The sequence below is a fragment of the Chaetodon trifascialis genome, chromosome 2, assembly GCF_039877785.1.
Source record: "Chaetodon trifascialis isolate fChaTrf1 chromosome 2, fChaTrf1.hap1, whole genome shotgun sequence".
In the NCBI taxonomy this organism is placed as follows: domain Eukaryota; kingdom Metazoa; phylum Chordata; class Actinopteri; order Chaetodontiformes; family Chaetodontidae; genus Chaetodon; species Chaetodon trifascialis.
The window spans coordinates 12,754,231-12,777,367 of record NC_092057.1 but is presented as its reverse complement, the minus strand read 5'-3'; the positions used below and the strand labels follow the sequence as shown (position 1 = coordinate 12,777,367).

Below are 23,137 nucleotides of genomic sequence, written 5' to 3'. Positions count from 1 at the left end.
CGGCCATGTGTCAAATATACATTAAGAGCCGGGTGAAGGTGACGGCTGAAAAGATTCTTTATTTCATTTAAAAAGCGAATATGAATGCTTGTGGAATCCAAAGAATTATTTAAACGTGAAGGGAAGATGTTTGGTGAAAATGTGTAAGTTGAGGCTGTGCAAAATCGATTGACGATGGCTTTATGGAGTAAGATGACATCAAATGGAATAAATTCAGTTGGGTAGAACTGATGTCCATAATGACATTACAGCCCAGGTTTATCCCCAAAAATCTTGTGCTGCAATAAGCAAATATCAGTACGAGATGCCGCAGAGCAGATGTGAATGTAGATGAAGTTAATGTGAATCCCCTCATCCCCATGGTGCTTTAGAGACAGCTTGTATGTAACACGACATCAAAGTATGTAACAGGATGTGTTATTGACCAATTAGTAGGACAAGGCGTTTGCAGTGCCAATGTTTGAAATCCCTTCTTACCTCTGTGAAGCCAACATTCAATCTCCTGTTCTCCCTGCGAGAAGAAGGGAGAGGAGTGAGACAGAGAGAAGCCAATTAAAATGCCTCCCTCCTTCTCTCTGCACTCTTCATTAGTCTCACCCCACGAGTTCATCTGGTGACAAACAATACCTACACCCCCCCTCCACGTCAGCCCTCCCCCGTCTGCACACACACACTCACACACACTGCTGTATTTCCTCTGTTAAAATGATTCACGGGGTGGCACCCCACAGATGACATTTCTCAAAATGAGGGATGATGCCAGTCAAAAACTCCCATCAATGACACGCACGTGCCGGTGTTTGCATTATTTAACTCGTGCCTGTAGGTTTTCTCCTGTTGTCTGCCTTGGAGTGGTCGTTAGGGAGGTGTCCAATTCTCATCTTCGCATCCCTCTTTATCACACCCTCCTTTCCTCCCTTCCTCCTGCCCCACTCACCCCCTTCCTCGTCCGAATCATTGATCACTATCTCCAAACTATTTGTATTCCTCCCTAAACCTCTCAACTCGTTCTCACTCTTTTCCCCCCCAAGGTGTTTTCTGACGCCGTGTCATCTAAGTTGAGAGGACACACACGCACATGTGAACACACATACTGTACAAGCCAACACACGCACTCTCTTTGCACATAGGGCTGCATTAACTTTAACTGATTAGAGATTTGGCATTTTTATGTATCCAAAGGAAGGTAGTGGCGCAGTGATATGCACAGTCAGCTCACATCAACTCAGAACCTTTCTGTGTAGCTGTGCTGTGTGCAAATTCTCCCCATTTTGCAAGTTAGATTATTCAGTGATGGCCTGCTGGAAATTGCCTGCATTTTGCCCATTTCAGGCTGTGGCAGTAAGTCTCTTGTACCCCTGAAAAGAAATAGTGGCCAAATAAGATTAAAACATGTGTTTCCAAACACCCAGGGGAGCAGTTTTTGTCAAATAATTGCCACTTTCATGTGGTCAATAGCCCTAAAAAGTTATTTCTCCTTTATGACGGGGTAGGAAGCCTTTTTCCAGCTAGAAGATAATTATTCTACCTATGACTGCATTCATTGCACTGAGGAATGTGTGATTGAGGTGAGATTTGAAATAAAGACGATAGATATCTGGGCTAAAGTGTTTTTTCATGTCCTCTTGATCACTTTGGTCTGGCAGTGACCTAAAATTGAAAACAAAACAAAAAGTGGAATTTAACAAAATGGGCAAAATTCAGACTTCATTGAAGATTGTTGGCCTTGCAGTCTAGAATTTATTGTGCAGTCCTACTTAGAACTCATCTTAATTAAGTATGATGCCTATTTGCATCGTAAGTCACACAGAGCTCATTTTACACCTGTGTATTACTTTGCCAAATTCTGACACGACTTATGAAGAAAAGACATAAACTGCGGCGAAAATATTTGAAAACCAGTGGATGAGGACAAGAAAAATGGGAGAAAAGGAGACTAGCATTGCTACAAGAGCCACACAGATTTCTTTTTCTTAATTTGTCGGACGACATCCTCCATTTAACACATAGCAAAGGCCGACACCTTTGCTAAAGAACCTTAAGTGTCAAACCTTAATGGTTCTTAAAATGACAAAGTTGCAGGTGAGAAAGGGAGAAAAGGAGATGACATAGAAGACAGCAGAGAGGAACAGGATACCGCTTACAGCGTGATGCTTCCCGACATCTGTTCTCATTCTCCCCCCTGTTCTGGACAAGTGAAATTATCACAGTCAGCCCTGCAGGGAAGGAGAAGTTTTACAGTTGCACTATCAGAAAGAACAGACGCTATTGCATGTTTATGAATAGGGGAGTTTCATTTTTATTTTCTACCATACGGTACAGAAAAAGACAGCCATCACTGTGTCACTGTAACAACGACACCTTTCAACAAGAAAATTATCTTAATAAGTTTTTTGCTTAATTAACTATTTTTGTTAGTGCTCTTGTTTTTACTCCAGATTCACTGCGAGAGTGTGGCTATGTGCCATGCATTTTCCTCCACAGAATGAGGCAGGTTTTGCGGTCACAGCAATCACTGAAACTCAAAATCCTTGAGGGGCTGCCAAGTAGAATTTAGTGTAAGTATAGCGATGCCAAAGCAATCACAAGTACCTTGGATCCGTAAATGCAAGTGAATAGATGATTTTGTAAAATGCTCCAATATGAAAAGCTACACAGACTTGAAATCTGACAAGCGAGACTGGAAGTGAGACAGAGAAGGGAAGAGTAAGCAAAAGGAAGACTGGCATTAACTGGTGAAGCGCTCTTCCTGCTCATCAAATAGAGATGCCTGACCCAGTTAAATTTGCTGGTCTAGTGTTCACATTACATGCACAGCTTCACATAGACGCAAACACATGCACTCATGGATGTGAGTCAAGAACTTTGACCTGCTTTTGCACAAAAATTAAACCCCCACAAATGTGTCTACTTTTCTCATTCCTCGCGACCCGCCTTTAAATCTGTTTGCAAATAAGTTATTTTATAATTGCTTTTGTTATTTTTGATCTCCCAGCCAGGCTTATGGCTGCAGAAAGCAAAGAATAGAAATGGTGCAAAGGCGAGAATGATAGAATGGGTGTATGGTGGAGAGGTGGTTGGTGTAAAGGGTTTGTGAAAGGCAGTGAATGCCAGCTGTCCAGATGCCTGTCTCCCATCTGTTTGAACCCCAACATCTAGCTGGCACCTCTTCCAGTGCTTACCACACACACACGCAAGAACACACAAACACGCACACCCGCTGTCGCTCCCACGTACACAGCAACAAACTGGCATTGCTTCTGACACTAGCAGTGCTCGGCAGCTGTGGGATTGGGCACAGAAATGAGGGCTATCGCTAACCGCTAATCACAGTGTGTGTGTTTACCTTCATCAGTAGGATTGTCAAGATCTCTCATAGTCCCACCTCCTGCTAATCCAAATCCCCTCTTCTTTCTTATGAAGTATCTCTTATGGCCTATTTTAAAACCATCTCCAGCTTTGAGCTCAGTATCCAGTGGACAGATTGGCTCCATATTGCTCAAAGCCCTCCATTCTCCCAGATCTGCTGCCGTTACCCTCAGAAAAACAGCAGGAGGGGACTTCACTGTCCCTCAGAGCCAGAGTTAGGGTTTTGTCATATGCTCAGTGTGTTTCTGGCCAAGAAGTGGGCTCCTTTTGATTGCAGGGTATAGCTTGTACCCACACTTCTGCGTCCTTGTGATGATATACAGTGGAATAGGTCTTTAGTTTCAGTTAAACTGGCACAATCCCCCAGCACGTTGTTTTTGGTTCACTGAGGTGTTAACAAAACTTCCTGTTACCGTTACTGTGGTTGCTCTATCCTGATGTGGTTGCGATATGAATATTTTACCAATAATGTGCAGATTTCAATACTGTATTATTGACTGTGACACACAACTGGCAACCCGCCAAAATAAAATGTTGTAAATGCAGGGAGGTTAGGTTGCTATGTAATTCACAAAGGCCCATAAGCTGCCGGCATACTTCTTCAGAAATGTTTGTTGGATGGTTGAATAGTTTAGGATAATCCCCTCCCCCCGCACCTTTCCGACGTTGGTTTAGGGGGGCCGCGTCCGACCCTTCGTGTAACTTTCAAAAAAAACGACAATCCAATTCACACCCACTTTATGTCGTGGTTGCTGTGCTGAGGTGAGAAAGGAAGCAGGGTTTGAAGTTCTCTCTCTTGCCCTATTTTATCATTCTTTACGCAGTTATTTCACTTTTCATGTCAACAACCAAGTACAACACTATGAACACCGTCTAAAAGACATTGTCTGAAAATGTGTGCTCAAGCATTATCGGACCCTAACTGTAGTACAATAAGTGCTCCATAAGAAGATGCAAAAGAAAAATGTGCTCATAATACAGAGCGGATGTTATTATATCCTGTCATTCAGACTGTCTTTGAAGGTAATAATTAAATTAAAAATAAAATAATAAAAGGGCTAAAACATGCTAAAGCGTCAGTGGCGCATCACGACAATGTCCTGCGTGGCTCTTCTTTGTTCTGCTATGGATGTTAGGTGGCAGACCACAAATGAGGTGTTTAAACTAATATAATGCACATTTGGACACACACCTCCGCCAACCCTCACAGATACCAACACACGTGTTAATAATGCATTTCAACCAAGTGCATCGGGGAGCGTATATTAAGTTACAGTGCAAAGCACTCAGCTACAAACTTAATTTAATTCCAAAGTCTTTGCATCCTCATGTTTGCCCGTGTGTGGCATGGCAAACGTGTGTGTGTGTGTGTGTGTGTGTCTAAGATGTAGAGGATGTCATAGGAGAGAAGACGGGATCAGATTAGGGAGCTGTGCACATCTGTCAGCATGTAGCCATCTTCAACACCATTAGATTAGAGCTAATGAAGACGCTCTGTGCATGTGCCTGTATATTTGTTGGTTTGGGACACACACACACACACACACACTAAGGGAAAGAGGGTGAAAAGAGAGACAGAGAGAAACTGCCTGGAACCGATTCCTTGCTCTGACATCAGCTGCTCAGGTCTCGTAAATCAGGAAGGGTTCCTGTGAATCGATTAAAAGCAGCATGACAAAGATTGGTAATAGAGATGTGGCATGTGGCCCAACAGAAAGACTCAGACAGACTGAAATATACAGAGGCTAACAGTATAAGAGTTTCATAAATAAACAAAATATTTGTGTGGGAGCAAATTGCAAGAAGTGCAACCGTTGCAAGGAGATGGGGTGGGAGAGTGCAAGAGAGAGCAAGGGGAGAGAGTTATAGAAAGGGAGAGAGAGCGATCTTTCCTCCATGCTGCTTCAGCCTTCCTTTCAAATTAGAACAGTCCCGTCTCCTGAGAATGTGACATTTTCACGGAGCAGGCGAGGGAGAGATGGAGGTTGAGAGAAGGGTGGGGTGTGGGTGGTGGAAGACAAATGGGGAAGGGGGGCAGAGCGGCGACTGCAGGTTCTCAGAAGCAGAAAGAATAGAGGGAGAATAAGAAAGAGAGGAGGCAGCAGCAGAGGAGGGAGAGAGAGTGGGGGGGTGATGCAGGGTTTCACTTGGTAATGTTAGGGATGGATGGAGAGAGTGATGAGAAGGGAGGAGTGTGTGCGGGGGTTATTAGTCCACCCTCCAGAGGCTACTAATGCACTGACCTTCATTAACTCGCATTACTGTCGGTGTGTGTGACTGTGTGCACGAGAGTGCAACTCTCTTTAGTTAACACTCATTACAGAGTCTTTGTTTAAAGGCCAGTAAACTAATGAAGTCATTAAATAAGTGGAGAAAATCCTGATCCTCAAGTATTGGAACCAGAGACTGAGGTAACTGTAAGGACAGGAGCAGCCACCGGAACACTTAGAAAACAGAATAACAATGGAGCGAAATAATGAAACACAGCAGAACAGCATGAGTTCAATTAAGAGCAGAATCAGAAAGATCAGGTGTTTATCTGTGTGCAGCTGATATACTGTGTGCTGTCTGAGCAGCTGGAGGGGATGGATGTGTTTCCGTCACTGATATTCCTATCCATCCATCCATCTATCTGCAGGCTCTCCTTGATACTCAGAGACAGCTGCGTTCTCAGATCTCCAACTTTACCTTCAACCTGGGCTTCTCTGGCAAGTTCTACCACACAGGTGTGTTCTGTTTACATATTTTCCACATATACCATACCAGTGCCAGACCTGCAGAGTGACTATATAAAATATAAATCTGAATATAATATTTAAAAAAATGTCTGCAAAAAATTTCTGTGAAAATTTTCTATCATTTGGACTGCATGAATGATTCATGGCTTCATTCATTTCGGTGGGTTTTTATGTAGATGCTTGAAATGTCAGGTGTCAAAATGGTCCAGGTTAAGGTTCTTGGATAAAATAGTTTGCCTTCAATAAAGCTATCCACCGGTTTCAATTTGAGCTTATTGTATATGGTAATTTTATGTAAAAATCTGTTTTCATTTTTACTTTCGCTTTAACGCTCGACATTAAGACATCTTTTTTTCTCTTAATTCTCCAACGGCCGTGCACCGACCTTGTGGAGCTCAACATCCTAAACTGTTATTGGATCTAATGATGAAGGATGAAACAAATCTTTTAAATGGAAATGTTCAGATTAACATTTGTTTACACCTAGCACAAAAAATGTATTATTATAATGTGGAAGTCTAAATAGCACACTTAACACAGTGAGCAGTAAGTGAGAACCAGCTGTTTTTATAATGCAGATTTCTGTTGAAAGCTATTTATGTTATGTTCTCACATAAATATATGTGAAGAAGCTACATAAAGATTAAAAGTCAGCCCTAAAGAAACTATTAAAGAAAGGATGAATTTGCTGCACAGTTGTACAGTGTTAGCAGGAGTAATCAGTTTCTATAGGTTGTAGTGTGTATATGAGATCAGTCAACCTGTTCATCATTTAAAAAAAAATCTGAATTATTTCACGCTACCTCCAGATTTTGAGATACGGGGTAATATTTATACAGGCACATTTGTGAGGCGATGACATACTGCTGCGCATTCTAAGCTCTGTTACGGTTCCAAGGACAGATTTTATTGATTTTCTAGTTAAAGTGTCTAAATCTGCAGCGAGAGAACAAAGGAGAAGGGTACAATGGAAAAGCAGAATAGAGGTGAGACTGAACGCAGTTATAATTAGAAGAAATGTGAGACAGAGTAGAACATATTACCATAGCATCTGTTATTGTTATGGCATCGCTTTTCATCACCATGGTATCAGACCGCCACCTTATTTAGCAGCACAACCGTAAAACAACCCAGTCGCTTGATGATGCGCTCTCATCTCATACCAGAAAAAGCTGTATATAGCAGCACTTCTTAATGTGCCCTGAATCTGCATTCACACATGCTTTTTCTTGTCCTTTTGTCTTTGCCTATGTGTGTGTGTTTGTGTGCGCAGGCACAGTTGAGGAGGATGAAGGAGACGATTTGCTGCTGAAGTATGTGCATGAGTTCTGGTGGTTCCCCCACATGTGGAGCCACATGCAGCCTCACCTCTTCCACAACGAGTCCTCACTGCTGGAGCAGATGGTCCTCAACAAGGAGTTCGCGCTGGTGAGACGCACGCACACACACATTTCTTGCAGCTGCCTATTTCATTGTTGCTTCCTTCTTGTCTCTCCTTTTAATCACCCTCACTCCCCATGATCATGTATTCTTCAAGGACGTCTGTTGCTGTTAGTAACTGTTATTTCCTCGACGTGGCAGATTCCAGACATGATGTTCGTAGGTCGATGTGCTGGAACTGTTTTCACCGTCTTCACTCTGAATACAGTAGAGAATACACTCTACGTGACATACAGTACAAGTTTTATAGGAAACATAATAGTAGCCTTCATTACATTCACTTGAAACATTTTTTTCCAGCCCAGGAAGTGTGACCAAAAGGATGTAAACAAGGGACTCTGTCTCATTTATCCTCAGTGTTTCCACAAGCCAACACTATGGGGAATAGAACCTGAAAGATATTAACTGTGAATGTTTTGCTCATTGGTACAATTTAAATATGTCCTTGTTGTGTTGATAGAAAACATCGTCAGGGTGGAGTAACATGTCCTGCAGAAAATACTTGTTAATGCCAATTAGTTGCATAGTAACATATGTTTTAAAAGGCAGGGTGCACAGCACAGAAGAAGAATAGTTGTACATCTGTCATAAGCAACAAAATGATGTACTAATTTTCTTAAAACAAACAAAATGTAATATCGCAGGTGGGGAGTGATGCACTTATTTTGATGGGCACACCTGAGCCCTGTTTGATGTCTCCTGTTTAATCTGAAGTCCACAAGGTCGAGTGCTTTTGCTGCTCCGCGCTGCCTTGTTTTCCTGTTAGTTTGTGTGCGTGTGTGAGTGAGTGGAGATGATTTGTGTGACCGCACCGGAGTGTTGTGTCGCACATACAATACAGTTTGGTTGGTGGGGGTTGGGGGTTGGGGGTTGCCGGTTCGTATTGTTGAAGGTGAACATGATCATAAAGTGTGATCCCTAACATCAACTGTACACACGCATGCATACTGCACTCCCTCATCCCCTGACTGCTGATGCTTAGCTTTGACAATGTGTGTAGGTGTGTGTCAGAGCGAAGGACAACACCATCAGTCTGCGAGATGCACCCAGCAACCATCCACCCTCACACTCCCACACATACACATGCTTGTGCAAAATATATATTTTTTTAATTTCCAACCCGAAGGCCAGCATCGTAACAAACACAAACCCTCTTCTGCAAGGTCAGACTGTCGGGCCCTGTGTGTTTATGCACTACCGTGCCCTTTGTCAGAGTTGTAAATATACTACAACGTCTGTGTTGATGTACATAACCCTCACACACGTGTCCCTCCACCACCAGGAGCACAACATCCCAGTGGACATGGGCTACGCCGTGGCCCCTCACCACTCAGGTGTCTACCCAGTTCACCTGCAGCTGTACAAGGCTTGGAGACGCGTGTGGAACATCCAGGTCACCAGCACTGAAGAGTACCCCCACCTCAAACCTGCCCGTTACCGCAAGGGCTTCATCCACAACAACATCATGGTGAGGAGACGGCATTGTTAATCACATATCTGCAAAAAGCTTCTGGGGTGCATCGCCACATGCACGTACACACATGGAAATGCACTCATCCACATGCACATCCATAAATGCGCTTTGATCAATTGACATGTTTTTGCACCTCTATGAAAACTGGTTTGCACCTTCACAACTAACGGCTGGATGTTCATTAATGAACAATTTTTTTGTTCAGCTGAAAGCCCAAAATGCTGCCACAGGTCTCAGATATATTTTTCAGGCAAACATATCTGATTATTTCATATTTTTCTTTGCTACTTGGAATTGTTCCCTGCTTTCTCATTTTCCGTAGGGCTAGATGTAGTAAAAATCTAAAGATTTTTTTCACAGCTGCTAGTTGTGTGTAGATACGAGTCGGTGTATAAAATATGTCGGCCGGGCAGTCGCAAAGGGAAGATGTGTTGTCTGACAAAAACAGGTCAGTCAGGTTAGTCAGACAAACACGATAAACATCACAACAAAGTGCATCTTTGAAGAACTCCCGTCTGTTACCGGGCGCTTCTCTTAACACAGCACGATTGATCATGCAGAAGTCAGGAATCAAACCCAACACTCAAAGTAACGTAGTGTCCTTGCCCGCCAGCAGGAGAAATGATTTGCTTAATTCTTCTGACTGAAATTAAAACCGTGAATTGTAAATTCTCAGAGCAACTAAATCAAAGCGAACGCAAACGCAGAATCATTTAGTCGCAGGAGTCTGTTCGGCTGTGTTGCTTCACCGCTCTGTTCTTTTATCTTACTTTGAATAACTGTTTTTCTCGACTGTCTCCGTGTTTAAATAAGTGCTCGCTGAATAGTAAACTGCGCGCTGATTGTTTCTTGCGGTCTTAAACAGAAAATCAATGGTGCTGTGCGTGGTGTGTAACCTCTGCGCGCGTGTGTGTGTGATATGAATTCTTTGACCTCGTCTCACCACAGCATGCTCAGCTCCATGTTGATTCAATATTTAATGGCTTCCCAATGCGGCTAAAGGGGTGAGCTTCACTGTGTGTATGTGTCTGTGTGCGCTTGTGTGTTTGTTTATGTGCAGGATGTGCATCACAGAATAAGGATGCAGTAATGAGGGAACTTTTACACTTTCATGCTCCAATAAATAATTCATCAGTCACTGTTTGAGACAGCAATAGAACTCTTGTCACCCATTCCAAGTTGTCTTCATCCCTCCCTCTGTCTCTCCTCCTCCTCCTCCTCCTCTTCATTCACTTGTCAGTCAGGCTCTTTGTCAGTGTGCACAACTGCTCCCTTATTGACAAAAGAACCAATCACATCTGACACTAAAATTACCAGTCCATGTTGTTCTGCCGTATTTGGGTCTTGAGCAAAACATCTGAATAGACAGCTCTGTCAATTTCCTAATCAGTCCTCGAAGTCTGCTTTCATTTCTTGACGTTTTGTCGCAGCGTCATATAAGACAGCCACTTAATCCTACTTTCTTTCGATACAATAGCAGAGCTGACAGTTTGACAGACTATAATGTGTTATTATACATTATCGATAGTAAGGTATTGAGAAGCATCAGTGAATCACTGAATTAAATAACAAGCCGCCGAACAAAAACATGTATTCAACACTTCACAACACAATACGACACAAAGAAAGAAAGACAGCTGGAGAAACAACAAAGAACAAAATCGCAAAAAAAATCAAATTCTTGTTTGTTTCATTTTTAAAGAAAAGCTGAAGAGGCTGAAATGAAATTACATCCCCAGCAAAAATTACAGCAAAAACAGTGTTTCTGTTTTCTAACTGTCTTTCAAATACTTTTTATTGGCTGGAGTAAATTTATTGTTGCAAAGTTTGCATTAAAATCCCAATGGAACAAGAGCAAGGACGCAATCAGATGCATTGCTGAAAGCTGATGATCAAGTATAGAGTGATCTTTGGTCAGCTGAGCTTTCGTGGTCTCTCAGCTTGGTCAGGAAATGAAGGAAGGAGGGAAACACCCATCACTGCTGGGTAGAAGCTCTCCAGAGAGACTGCCCGGCTCTGGTGCAAGCTGGCTCTGCATGTTTATGAAGTGTATGACAAGTCTCACTGTTCAGTACAGCTGACCGTTATTTAATTCTCTGAGGAAAATGTTATGATGAGCTTACCTGTGGGAAGCGCAGCTGGACCTCAGGTCTATGAATTGGAATTATCTGTCACCACTGGTCTCAGAGGTATCTAATTCAATCCCACCTCCAGCAGTGTCCCTCAAGACAATATATGTTGAAGGAACAGCAGGCTTCACTTCGCCCCACTGCCATCATCCTCCGAAGAATTTATAGCATGTCTTTTGAGTTTCGTACTTTAAAACTTTCAGTTTGGTGGAGTTTCACAGTTCATTCTTGACTTTTGAAACAGCAGTGTAAAAAACAATCCCCCTCCCAAATTCCATTTAGAAGCTGTTCTGGAGCACTTTGAGAATTTTTCATCCTCATCCTCATCAGATGAAGGTCATGTGATATGATCAAAAGCTGCAGAACAGCTGCTAAATGGTCGTTTTGAGAGCGAACTTTGAAACTCAACTTTTAAGCCAACATGACCGAAAAAGGCTCAGACAAAACTGAAATTTGAGCATCAAAAATTCAATAACAAGTGAAACGCATCTGCTGATGATCACGTGATACGATTGACGCAGTGACTCAGCAGGAGACATTGTTCCATCATATTCATGTACAAAACTGCAGAAATAGACAAACATGTTTTGGAAGCCATTGTTAAATATATTCGGACAGGGGAGCAAACCAGCGTAGGAAGACAGTGAAAAGGCTCCTCTCTTGCTTCAAGACATTGCATGCTGCACTGACTAAACAGACATGGGAGGCGAGGAAAAAAAGAACAAACTCAAAACTAAGCTCATGGAGGCGGAACATTTTCCTGAGAGGCAGTTTGTGTGGCGGTCTGTGTGTGTGTGTATACGTGTATATGTGCAATTTTAGACCATTTCACCATAAACCGGACAGCTTTTAGATTCTGATAATTCATCCAGCCTCCTGACCCCTCGTAACTCTGGGACATCACTCACAGCCTTCCCATTTTCTTTACCTTTCACATTTTTTCACTTCCAATTTTTCTCGCAATTTCTGTCTATTAATCTCTTTCCCCTCTGCCTCTCGCTCCATCTTTGTTTGCTCAGAAGAGGACAGGAAGTTGTCTTAAGGCTGTAAAATTGGTGTTTGGGTGTCTCTGTCAGCAGATTGAGAGCCACCCACCAGACCCACAGTATCAGAACAAATCAGACTGAGATATGGGATTGTGCTGTCTGTGTGTGTGTGTGTGTGTGTGTGTGTGTGTGTGTGTGTGTGTGTGTGTGTGTGTGTGTGAGTGTGTGAGTGCGTGCACATGCGCGTGTGTGTGTGTGTGTGTACGCGCACTCCCGCAAACATGCATACTTGTGTGTGTGTATTTCTTTTTAAAATGTACTATATCAGTTTGAGCTATAGCTCTGTGGATAATTGGTTTGGTGAAATAGTGCTGAGTGTCTGTGGCTCTGGTGGCCTTCACACTCTCTCTCCTTCTCTCTCTCTCCCTCTGTCTCTCTCTCTCTGTCTCTCTCTCACTCTCTCTTTCTCTCTCAGTGTTTTATAGATAAACCAATATCTGCGCTTCCAGCCTTTACTCTCTATTTCACACAGAGAAATGCTCCACAAGGAGTTCACAATAAAGACCTTCTTCTTCCTCTCTCCTCCCTCCTTCTTCTTCTTTTCTTCTTTTCCCTTCATTTAATTCATTTAATGACCTAATGAAAAAGCGATTATTCATCAGCTGTTCAACAACTGATCCGGCACTCTGTTGCTTATATCTTTCTGGGCGCATTATTTTTTATTTTTTGTAGCACACAATAATTTTATGTTTTCACATCAGCTGAAAGACTTTCAGACTCTCAGACTCACAGCTGTAAAGACACGTCGTCATTCTGATTCAGTATAAAGTTCAAATATAAAATCATTGCCGCTGAATCAGTTGTTCCTCTTACTTTTAAAACCCTATCCAACTATAACATTGTTACATTCACCAGTAGCGATTAAGAGAATCTGAGAAATTGGTATCTGGGACCCAGCTTTCATTAATCAAGGTACAGAGTATGTAACTCACACAGGGCGTCGCAGTGTTGCTTTTGGTATTTTCGTGGCCATGGGTACACAGCGCACCTGCTCGAGGCGGGATAAAAAGTAATCCATTATCATCTCCCCCCGCTTCGGTAAACAGCGAGTCACCAAAATACCAAACAGGTGTCGGTGAGGAAAAAAATTGAACAGTGCCCCAGAAAGATTTAACTTCACCAGTGCAAATCAATGCCTGATGCTACGCACCTGCATGAAAATGAGGTCTCTACTGCTGTGGTGAAGTAATCTCTGCTCTTCAGGACTCGCGGCTCTGGAAAGCAGTAAATGGTGTGTCCTTGGACAACCCTAATTCGACTCTCTTGTAGACCTTTTTCAGAGCAGACGCGTTGACTAGTCATTACAGGAAAGGCACAGGTGGAACTAATAACATTTAATGATGGCTCCATTCTATTTAAGTGTCCCAGTAAGGGCAGCCAGTGAGCCAGCATGTACAATACCAGTCCTGGAACTGGAACACCTAAAGGGAGCAGAGCCATCATTTTTGTTATTAATTACACCTTTTTATCCCGTGACCAGTCAAAATGCCAGCTGTGAAAAAGGTTTGTTACTCTCTGAGAATGAATGTGACTTGAAACATCTGTAGAATTCGCAGCTGTCATTCGTAACGCTGCCATATGCTGCAAGACACCACATCAGAATATCCCTGACCTGCTCTGCTGTCTGCTCGTTTTTAGAAACTGGCATGCAGACAAGTGGGGCTCCATAGCTGAATATTTCATCCTTATATCTGTCATCTTTTATGCTGGCAGCTGATTTATTTTTGTTATTTTAAGTCATCTTTGTGCCTGGTTTGTTTATACTTTGGCCTTGAAATAGGTGAGTGATCAGCACTTTCAACAAGCTTATGCAGAACTGGCTGTTTTCTCCATTGTTTAATCTCAAATCATTGCATCACAGTGGGTTCATGTGCCATGTAAAGGGGGAACTTCACCAATTTTACTCATCAAAGTCTGTTTACAGGTCTTGGGGAGTACTATTGCTTGTGAAGAAATGTTGTGTAAAGCCGCTTGTAGCTCCAGAGAGAGCTGCACAAAGTCTGGTAAATTTAGACTTGTAGTCTTCAGATGAAGTCACTTGAAAAGTGCAAGTTTGAAAATGAAAACAATCTGAAGGAAGAAGTACAAGTGAGTTTAGCAGGCCTCTGAAGCCCGCTCCTCCTCTCCACTTGAAGCAATCATCAGGTTGCATTGTGGGTAATGTAGGTTTCGATGAGAAACAAGCTTGTGAGTTTCACTGCAATGCTAAATCAGAGGAGAGCTCTTTGAAAACAACAGATTAGCGTTTTTGTATTTTTCCTGTGCAAACTAAAAATGTGAAAGATACTAACAACTCCTCTTTTTTTGTGTGTGTGTGTGTGTGTGTGTGTGTTTGTGTGTAGGTGCTGCCTCGTCAGACGTGTGGCTTGTTTACTCACACCATCTACTATAAGGAATACCCTGGTGGACCTAAAGAACTGGACAAAAGCATCCGTGGGGGAGAGCTGTTTCTCACTGTGCTACTCAACCCAGTGAGTCAGAGAAACCACACACACACACACACGCACACACACACACACACACACACACACACACAGATATGCAGAGCGAGAAAGAGGGAGGACTTACTTTCTATTTTGATTTTTGCACGTTAAAGAGGCACCAACTGGGTTTCCCGCTCTGTCTGTAAAGGTAACTTCCTCTCTGTCTGGTTCATTTTTCATTCTGGCGTGTGTGTGCGTGTGTGTGCGTGTGTGCGTGTCTGTGTCTGTCTGTCTCTTTTTTGTCAGGGGCTGCTTCTCACAGTGGAGCTGTGTTCATCTCCCCACTTTAAATTAGGTCTCACCACAGGGGGGTTGCTGTCACACACACACACATGCACACACACGCGCACACACACACACACGTGTCCTCCCCCTCTCGCTTACCCCTGCTGTGTATGTCAGCTCAACTCGATTCTGCTTTGAATTAAGGAACAGAATTAGGTTTTGGTGGCAGTTAAGATGCTCATCCACGTGCACGTGCTCACAAGCGCATGCAGGCACACAGTGATAGGTAGGCATAGAAATTCCCAGGAATTATCCCCAAACAATCTCTCTCTGACTCAAACCGCACTCATGCACATGCACAGACATGCACAAAGATGCTCATAGACCAGCAGTAGGCCGTATTGAAGTGTCAGGTAGAGGAGTGCTGAACTAGAGGAGCTGTCAGAACTCAGCGAACATCATAGAGTCAAGTGCAGCTTTGCACAACAACCCAATCTACTCCTTTCTTCTCGCTCTGCACCACTTTGTCTCCGTCTGTCTGTCTTTTTGCTATTCTTTTTTTATTCCGTATTTTCTTTTTGTCTATTTCCTGACATCTTTCTTTTGTTTCTTACCTTTCTTGCTTTGTTTCATTCCCTCTTCGCGTCTTTCTACTGTCTTCCATTCTTTGCTGTTTTATTTATTTAGATGTTTTCTCCTTTGTTTTGTCTGTCTCCACGTGTCAGTGCATCTCCGTTTCTTCCTTTGAATACAGTGTTTTAACTGTTTAAAAATGCTAATAACGTATGATATTTGAGAAATATTGTGAGAGCTTGTTGTCCTACTCTTAAATGGCAGTTGATATAACAAAACCAATTTATATGCAGTTCAAAAGAACTCTTTTAATTGTTTCATTTTCTGTTCCTAACTTCTCTGTATCAGGTAGCACCTTCCTGGAAAAAAAGGTCCTTTGTTATACATCAAGTGAAGTGTTTTACATTTCCCCTAGCATAGACAATGGGTTTCTAATAATAGACAAAGACCGAGGTGGCTGGTTTGGAGTGAAAACTACAGGGAGTGTAATTTACCTTTTTCTATCAAAGAGAGGTATAAATGGGGAGGTGAACTGCTTGTAATGTGTTGTTACAGCCAGGAGTCAGTGGAGAAAATGAACCAGACAAAGAGTCAACTGTGCTTAAAAAGTCCTTCTCCCAGCCATTTTGAACATTCATTTCATTATTCACTTCACTGAATGAAAGGTGATAGGGACTAATACTTATGTAGCCTTCTGCAAAACTGCGTATTTGGCTTGCAGGGGGAGCACAAGCTAACATGGCTGAACAAACACATGTACTGTTGAGGAAGAAAGGTAGTTCTATATTTTATCTTTGGGTTGAAGGTAACACAAGTAATGACTTCCTAGAGTGCCTTGTAAAAAGGAAATGCCAAGATTTTCAATTCCAGCAGGCCACTATAACATGAAGGGTTTTTTTCTTCTTCTTTTTACTGGCAATTTAAAAGGAGATACATTAAAAGATTCCAGTACCTTTACAAGCATTGAAGCATGCAGTCCATAAAAATTACTGACATAGCCAGTTTGGACAGAATTAACATCATGGACTTGCTCTTATAAATTTTACATAAATCCACCTCCCTCTTTTAAACTTGCCCTGTACATACACTCGCACAGTGGTTGCAGGCTGCCTTTTGGTGCCTGAAATCATCTGAAAGGACCCTAAGAGGTGCTTCTTCCATGACGGCCGGACTGAGTGCCTCCAGAGTAAACACTGCTGCTCCATAAAGCCAAGGCACCAAATGACACCAATGGAGAATTACCCAAAGGCTCCATGTACGAAACACACTGTTGTTTCCTCAGATTCCCCATCCTGCTCTAAATGCAATGAGGGAACCAATGCTTATTTATTCAGTTTCTGCCTGATTTTTAGCAGTTTGCAGATGCATAAACACAGCCCAATACCTGACCAAGGAAGTACCACTTGAGAATACGAAGTTGCTGTTATTGCTACACATGTCAAGTATATGAAGTCAGGATATTTCAGCGTTGGCTAGTTCAACCAAGCGGTAGCACTTAAAATAACAGTTTACATTAATTTGTTTAGAAAGCCAAACACATTACAGTAATTATGATGCAGTAACTCCTCTCTCACATGATTAAGGTGGTGGTACTAATTATAGTCCTGGTATATCTACAACCTGGTATGTTGTGGTTTTAAGTGCTGCTATTGTGGTGCTCATTATAATAGTATAATACGCTAAAATAAGATTTTATAACAATAAGGATAAACTGTTTTTTTAAACTAGTGTTTAGGTGGGTGACAAAATCCAATTAAAACATTAGCAACATCAGAGAAATACTATAGAAAGAACATCAGAGGAAGAAGTTCTTCAATTTGTTAAACAGCATTACAGTAAATTAAATTGGTTTGAAAGCACAAGCAAATTTTTGTGTAAAAACATTGCTTTGCAATAATAAGATTTTTTTTTTGCAATACATTTTATACCCAAATTACATTAACGAAAACATATATTACATCATGCCTCAGTTTCCTAACTGTACGCTGGGCTTGGGTTGAAGCAGCCTGTTCTTTTTTTGTTTTTTGTGGTTTTCACTTTATTTTCCATAATAACATACTTCATAAGTTCTCCTCCATCAAAACATGTTATCCAATTTCAGCTTTTGTTACATTATAATGTCGTATTTTTGTTGTGACTGAGCAGTGTGTTCTTGAGGTGGTGATTAGTGCCAGAAACATTTCTACAGATAATTTAATTAGCATGAGTGTGTGCGTGTTTGTTTGTACGCGTGTGTTTGTGTGTTACTTTTGTGTGGCTGTGACTGTTGATAGCTGCTCAAAGGACAAAGGACCTGACAAAGTTTTGCTCTCATCACCAGTGATGTCATCTCAGCATGAGCTCACAAACAAAGAGGGATGCCTCTGCACGCTCTTTCACACACACACACACACACACACACACACACACACACACACACACACACACACACACACACACACACACACACCCTTCTGGCTCTGTCACACAGTTAAGGGTTTGAATTTCTTCTTGACAGACAGAAACATGCAGAGGCTAATTACATTTTTTCCTCTATTTCCACAATCTTTTGTCTTCCTCTCTGACCGCCTCCCTTTCTTCACCAGTGTAATAAGAGATGAAACTCTCCTCTAATTGCGTCTCTCAATAAAGAGAGCCATTAAACATAAAAACATTTGAATGTTTATCTAAATGAGAGCTATCTGTCGTGATGAACGTGCACACACACACATACGCACACGCTCACGCTCACGTATACATACAGACTGATGATTCATTTTCACTTCTGCCTGCTATGTTTCCATTTGCAGACGCAAAAGCTTTCATTAGTGTGTGCTCTGTAATCAATAATGTTCTGTAGCTCTCTGCTTTAGTCCCCCAGGGGTTTCCTATTGTTTGATGATCTGCGCATTGGTAACATTGTCACTTCCCATTCAATGACTTTAAATCACATTTGGCCTGTGGTAGCAGTTCACCACTGAGTGTGCATGCGCATCTACTATATGTGTGTGTGTGTGTGTGTGTGTGTGTGCGCGTGCATGTGTCTGTGTGCGTTTGGCTACTTTTGCATCATTCCGGGCTGCACCAACGATCATTGAGCTCTCCGTCTCACATAAGCTCGACAATCGATTGGACGACCTAGACTCTGCAAACAGCCAATAGGGCACAAGTCATTCCCCAATATAAATGGCCAGAGAGATGGTGAGAGAGAGGGAGGAGAGAGAGATGGCGGAGAAGAGGAGACGGGGAGGGAGCAGGGTGAGAAGGTGGCAGACAGATTGAGATTTAATTTTCAGGTCACGGCACCTTGTGTCACTTGTGAATCCAGACACATACAGAGAGGAAGTGCTGCACATACAGGCACACACACACACACACACAAATACATACAAACACACACACTAGTGCATATGTTAGTGCCTCAGCATCCAACTATCTGTGTATGTGTGCGTGTGCATGTGTATGTTTGCATAAATGTGTGTCTTGCTGACATAAGCAGAGCTGTAGACATATATCAGGTCTGACATTTAGCGCTTAGTTCTGCCACTAAGCTTATTAGCCAAACACCAAATATCAGCACAATCTGCCTCATCTCCCAGCCGACTGTTACTCACCCTCCCATCCCTCACCTTTCCTCTTCTGTCCAAGGCTCTGGTGGCCTTCACTTCTTCCTTCTCTTCTTCTTTTCAAACTGTTCATGTTGACTTTGGTCACATGTGCAAATCTTTCCACACTTTTTTTTTTTCTCATTTCCACTCCTACCTTCTATATCTTGGGAGTCCTGCTGATTGCTACTGAAGGCTTTGGCAGCTCATCAGCACATACAGCCTTTCAGACAAACACACACACACACACACACACACACACACACACACACACACATACACACACACACACTTTCTCTCAGTCACACACAAGTGCACACACACAATAAGCTTCAATCCAAACAGGAGAAGAAATTACAAAGTGAGAGCATAGCAGTGAAAACAGCAGAATGGAGAGAAGATGTTGACTGGAGCAGGCAGAATAAATTGAATTGAAATCATTTGCTGTATTGACGTTCAGCTTTCAATTATCCACTGATGAGACAGAGACAGCACGATGGACTCTGGGAAAGAGAGAGAGGAACACAGCAAGAGGAAGGAGGGGAGAGAGGAGGAGGACGGTGAAGGAGAGAGAGAATGAAACGGGAGGGGGTAGGCTTCTTTTTAGCAGCAATAACAATTCAATCAGGGAGAAATGTATGTGGAACTAAGTGGTCTGTAATGGGAAATACACTGCTACAGCTACACACTGAAGGAGAGAGAAGGCAGCAGATAGGGCAGAGACAGACAAGGAGTGAGGGAGTGTAGAGGGAAATAGATAGATAGATGGATGAATGGATAGATGGACAGACACTAAAGTGGAAAAAATCCATCCTGAACCAAAGGCCAGTAAAATAAGTAATTTCTTCAAAAATGCAATCATGTTAGAGGGGATTGGAACATGTCACAAACTCAAATACATGACTGGTGGCTCTCTTAATCTTCCAGGACATGGAATTTGTGCATGTACGCGAGTGTTTTATGTGCCTGTGTGTGTTCATGTGTGCATGGATTTTGAAGAACATCGCTCCCATGTTGGACTGACATGCTTCATCAGAGCATCTAGGTCAGCATGTGATCGGAGATAAAAAAAAAAAAGAAAGAAAAAAAACCCAACAAAAGTCACTTTGTGGAGCTGACAAGCGAGCGAGAGCAAAACGTTAAAAAGGATGCGAGGCGAGGGAGGAAATTAAGCTGCATAGGAGGCACGAGAAGAAAAGACACGGGGCAGAGATTAAAAGAGGGATTGGCTGCGGGGTTGAGTTTATGTCTTTCATTTTTACACTTCGCTTCCAGCCGACTTCCAAGTATGATTTGAGCCCAATTCTGGTGTTAAATTATTAGCACAGTATTCTTTATTAAAGGCTCGTAGGGGACTCAAAGCAATCCAATATTCAGGAAATGAGACGTGGCACCAGATGCAGAGAAAAGGTTTATATGGTTCAGTTAATTGAATTCTTAGCCACTGTGAGTTCTTCCACCAGAAGGGCGCTTGCACTGTGTCGGGAGATTAACACTCTCTCTAGTGGCTTTTCGGTATTTTGTTTTTTAATTCAGACTCACCTGCCAAGGTTACTGTCACTGTCTCCCCACACACACACACACCTCTCTGTACTTTTTTTTCCCTATTTTGTCTACAGTTCTCCAATTACAAGGAAAATCATCTTCTTCTCTCCCCCTTTGTTAAATTTGGCAGCCAGTGCTTAAGCTCCGTAATGAATGTTTCCATGTTCAATAACACTCATTCTCCCCCTTCTGTCTTTCATGGACACACAAACCACACGCGCACACACACACACATACAGTACACCACGTCCCCTCACAGCCTGAGTCAGACATCACAGGGTATTGGGTGGTTTGAAGGCAACATAAATCACTTTTTGATCACCTTGCCCGCTTTCGGGAAAAAAAAAGCACAAAACAACACAAAAAGGGAGAGGTGGGAGACTTTGAAATGGTTTATAGCATCTTATTTACTCCCTTTAGATTTGTCTGCATTCACTGCATATCAGTCCAAAACCTTTTCATTTTATAATAAACCTATCATGCTCTTCCCCCTCCCCCAACCTCAACTACACCAGCATGCCGTGGGAAATATTCCCTCTCAATCCCAAACGTGAATAGATGACACAGTGTTGAATTTAATTTCATACATTTATTCTAAGAGTAGTGCTTCGAGCTCTCCATTCATGCACTGAAGAGAGAGGTTTTGGCATTTTTGACATTACAAGTCATTGGAGAGGAGGAGCAAGCACATTTCTCGCTGGCTTGTGTTTCTGTTGTTCCTGCTTGAGCGCCTGGTGATGCCTTGACAGGTGTTCCACATTGTTGCTCAAACATCTACTAGATTGATATGAAGTAAGCGAGGCTGGATGGTGCACTGCTGGTGTGCTTAGGGTGAACACAAGATAAGAAGGGGGAGGCAGATGCACAAAATTGTGCTGGCAAATGCACAAATGCGTAAACAATTATTCAGATCCACACACACACACATATAAAAAATGACTGACATGCACACCCTTGCTCCTCTCTCTTCTTTCTCTGTTGTGTTCTGTCACAAAACACACACTTGCCACACATATGTCTGGTTCCTCTTTCTCCCTCCCACAGTGTCTCTCTCTCACACACACACACGCGCACACACACACACACAGCCCTCCCATCAGTATTCGGGGGCGATCAGTATTCTGAACAGCTTTCCAGGTCGGCCGGACGCTGATCCATCAAACCCGGACACTTTGTCGCTTTGTATCTACGGCAACCTTCAGCGTTAAAGAGGAGCTTGGACAGTCCTCTGTCACCAGGAAATTCACCGTGTGTGCCTGTGTGGGTCTCTCTGTGTCTGTGTGTGTTCACATTCACAGGCATACTCTCAAATATCCTGACACACAGTCATCCATGCACACAGGCAGACACACACATGCTCACATCCACCAAATAATTCATATCTTAATGGCTGATGTTACCGTTTCATCCAGACACTTCACGTTCCCAAGCTCCCTCCAATCACAAAAGAAGCGTGTGTGTGTGCATGTGTGTGTGTGTGTGTGTGTGTGCGCGCGTGCGCACGTTTGTCTGTAGCAGCTATCTTAGCTTGTCTCTTTGATCAGCCTATAAAAGCACTGAGGCATGGACAGATAGCCTGGACCAACACACTATCGCTCCTTCATTCCCTCTGAGCCTCTCCTTCTCCCTCACACACATTAACCGTCATGAACACACACCCGACACACTCTGAAACACTTTGCGGTGTGTAGCTGCACCTCGTATCAGCCAGTAGCTGTGAGGAGTATTGTGCTGCCTCCTCAGCTTTATCTATCAGGAGAGGTGAATACATCCGTTCCAGTTTGTCTGCTTCGCTCTTTATACTTGAGACTGTATTGTGCTGAAAGTTAATGTTTAATCTTACATAACAAAAGTGAGTGTGTCACTTTGCAAAGTGATGGCAAATATTGATACCCGGTGGACAGCTGCTCTGTTACTGACTTTAAAACCATCACATACTGAGAAATAATCTGTTTGCTTTCCACTGCAGTCACAACAACAGTAATTAGATTTACTGCACTGCCTCAGTTTTTCTCAAACGGGAACTTGGGAAATGAGATTTTGACTTTATCACAATTTTGCAGAACACAATAAGTATATATTTCCTCTCCCCTTTTCTCTCTACCCCCTACTCTCTCTCATCTGTTTTTCTCCAACTTAGATCAGTATATTCATGACCCACCTGTCTAACTATGGCAACGATCGACTTGGTCTTTACACCTTCGTCCACCTGGCCTCCTTCCTTCGCTCGTGGACAAACCTGAAACTCCACACACTCCCGCCGCTGCAGCTCGCACACAAGTACTTCCAGCTTTTCCCTGAACAAAGGAACCCACTCTGGCAGGTGTGTATGTGTGGGTATTTGCTCACATGTACGGGCTTGTGTGCGTTTTTATCGTGTTTTTAGGTGTAATGTGATCTTGTTAATGTGCAGATTCTAAATTATTCAGGATGAAAACAGATTGTGTGAGCTGTGCTGAAACTGAGTGCCATTTGAATTATGATGATTTCATGAGAGTTCCTCTTTCGCAATGCTAACTTTGTCTCAAAAG

The 23,137-nt window shown here is 42.6% G+C and overlaps 1 protein-coding gene across 2 annotated transcripts in view; it reads left to right on the top strand.

Moving 5' to 3' along the window:
- ndst3 (N-deacetylase/N-sulfotransferase (heparan glucosaminyl) 3) overlaps positions 1-23,137 on the top strand; it is a 40,494-nt gene that overhangs the window by 5,405 nt on the left and 11,952 nt on the right. For both annotated transcript variants that reach the window (XM_070982962.1, XM_070982953.1), the window contains exons 3-7: positions 6,008-6,095; positions 7,381-7,535; positions 8,830-9,015; positions 14,539-14,667; positions 22,747-22,929. In XM_070982962.1, the coding sequence (XP_070839063.1) occupies positions 6,008-6,095; positions 7,381-7,535; positions 8,830-9,015; positions 14,539-14,667; positions 22,747-22,929 (741 nt within the window). The remainder of the gene's footprint in view (positions 1-6,007; positions 6,096-7,380; positions 7,536-8,829; positions 9,016-14,538; positions 14,668-22,746; positions 22,930-23,137) is intronic.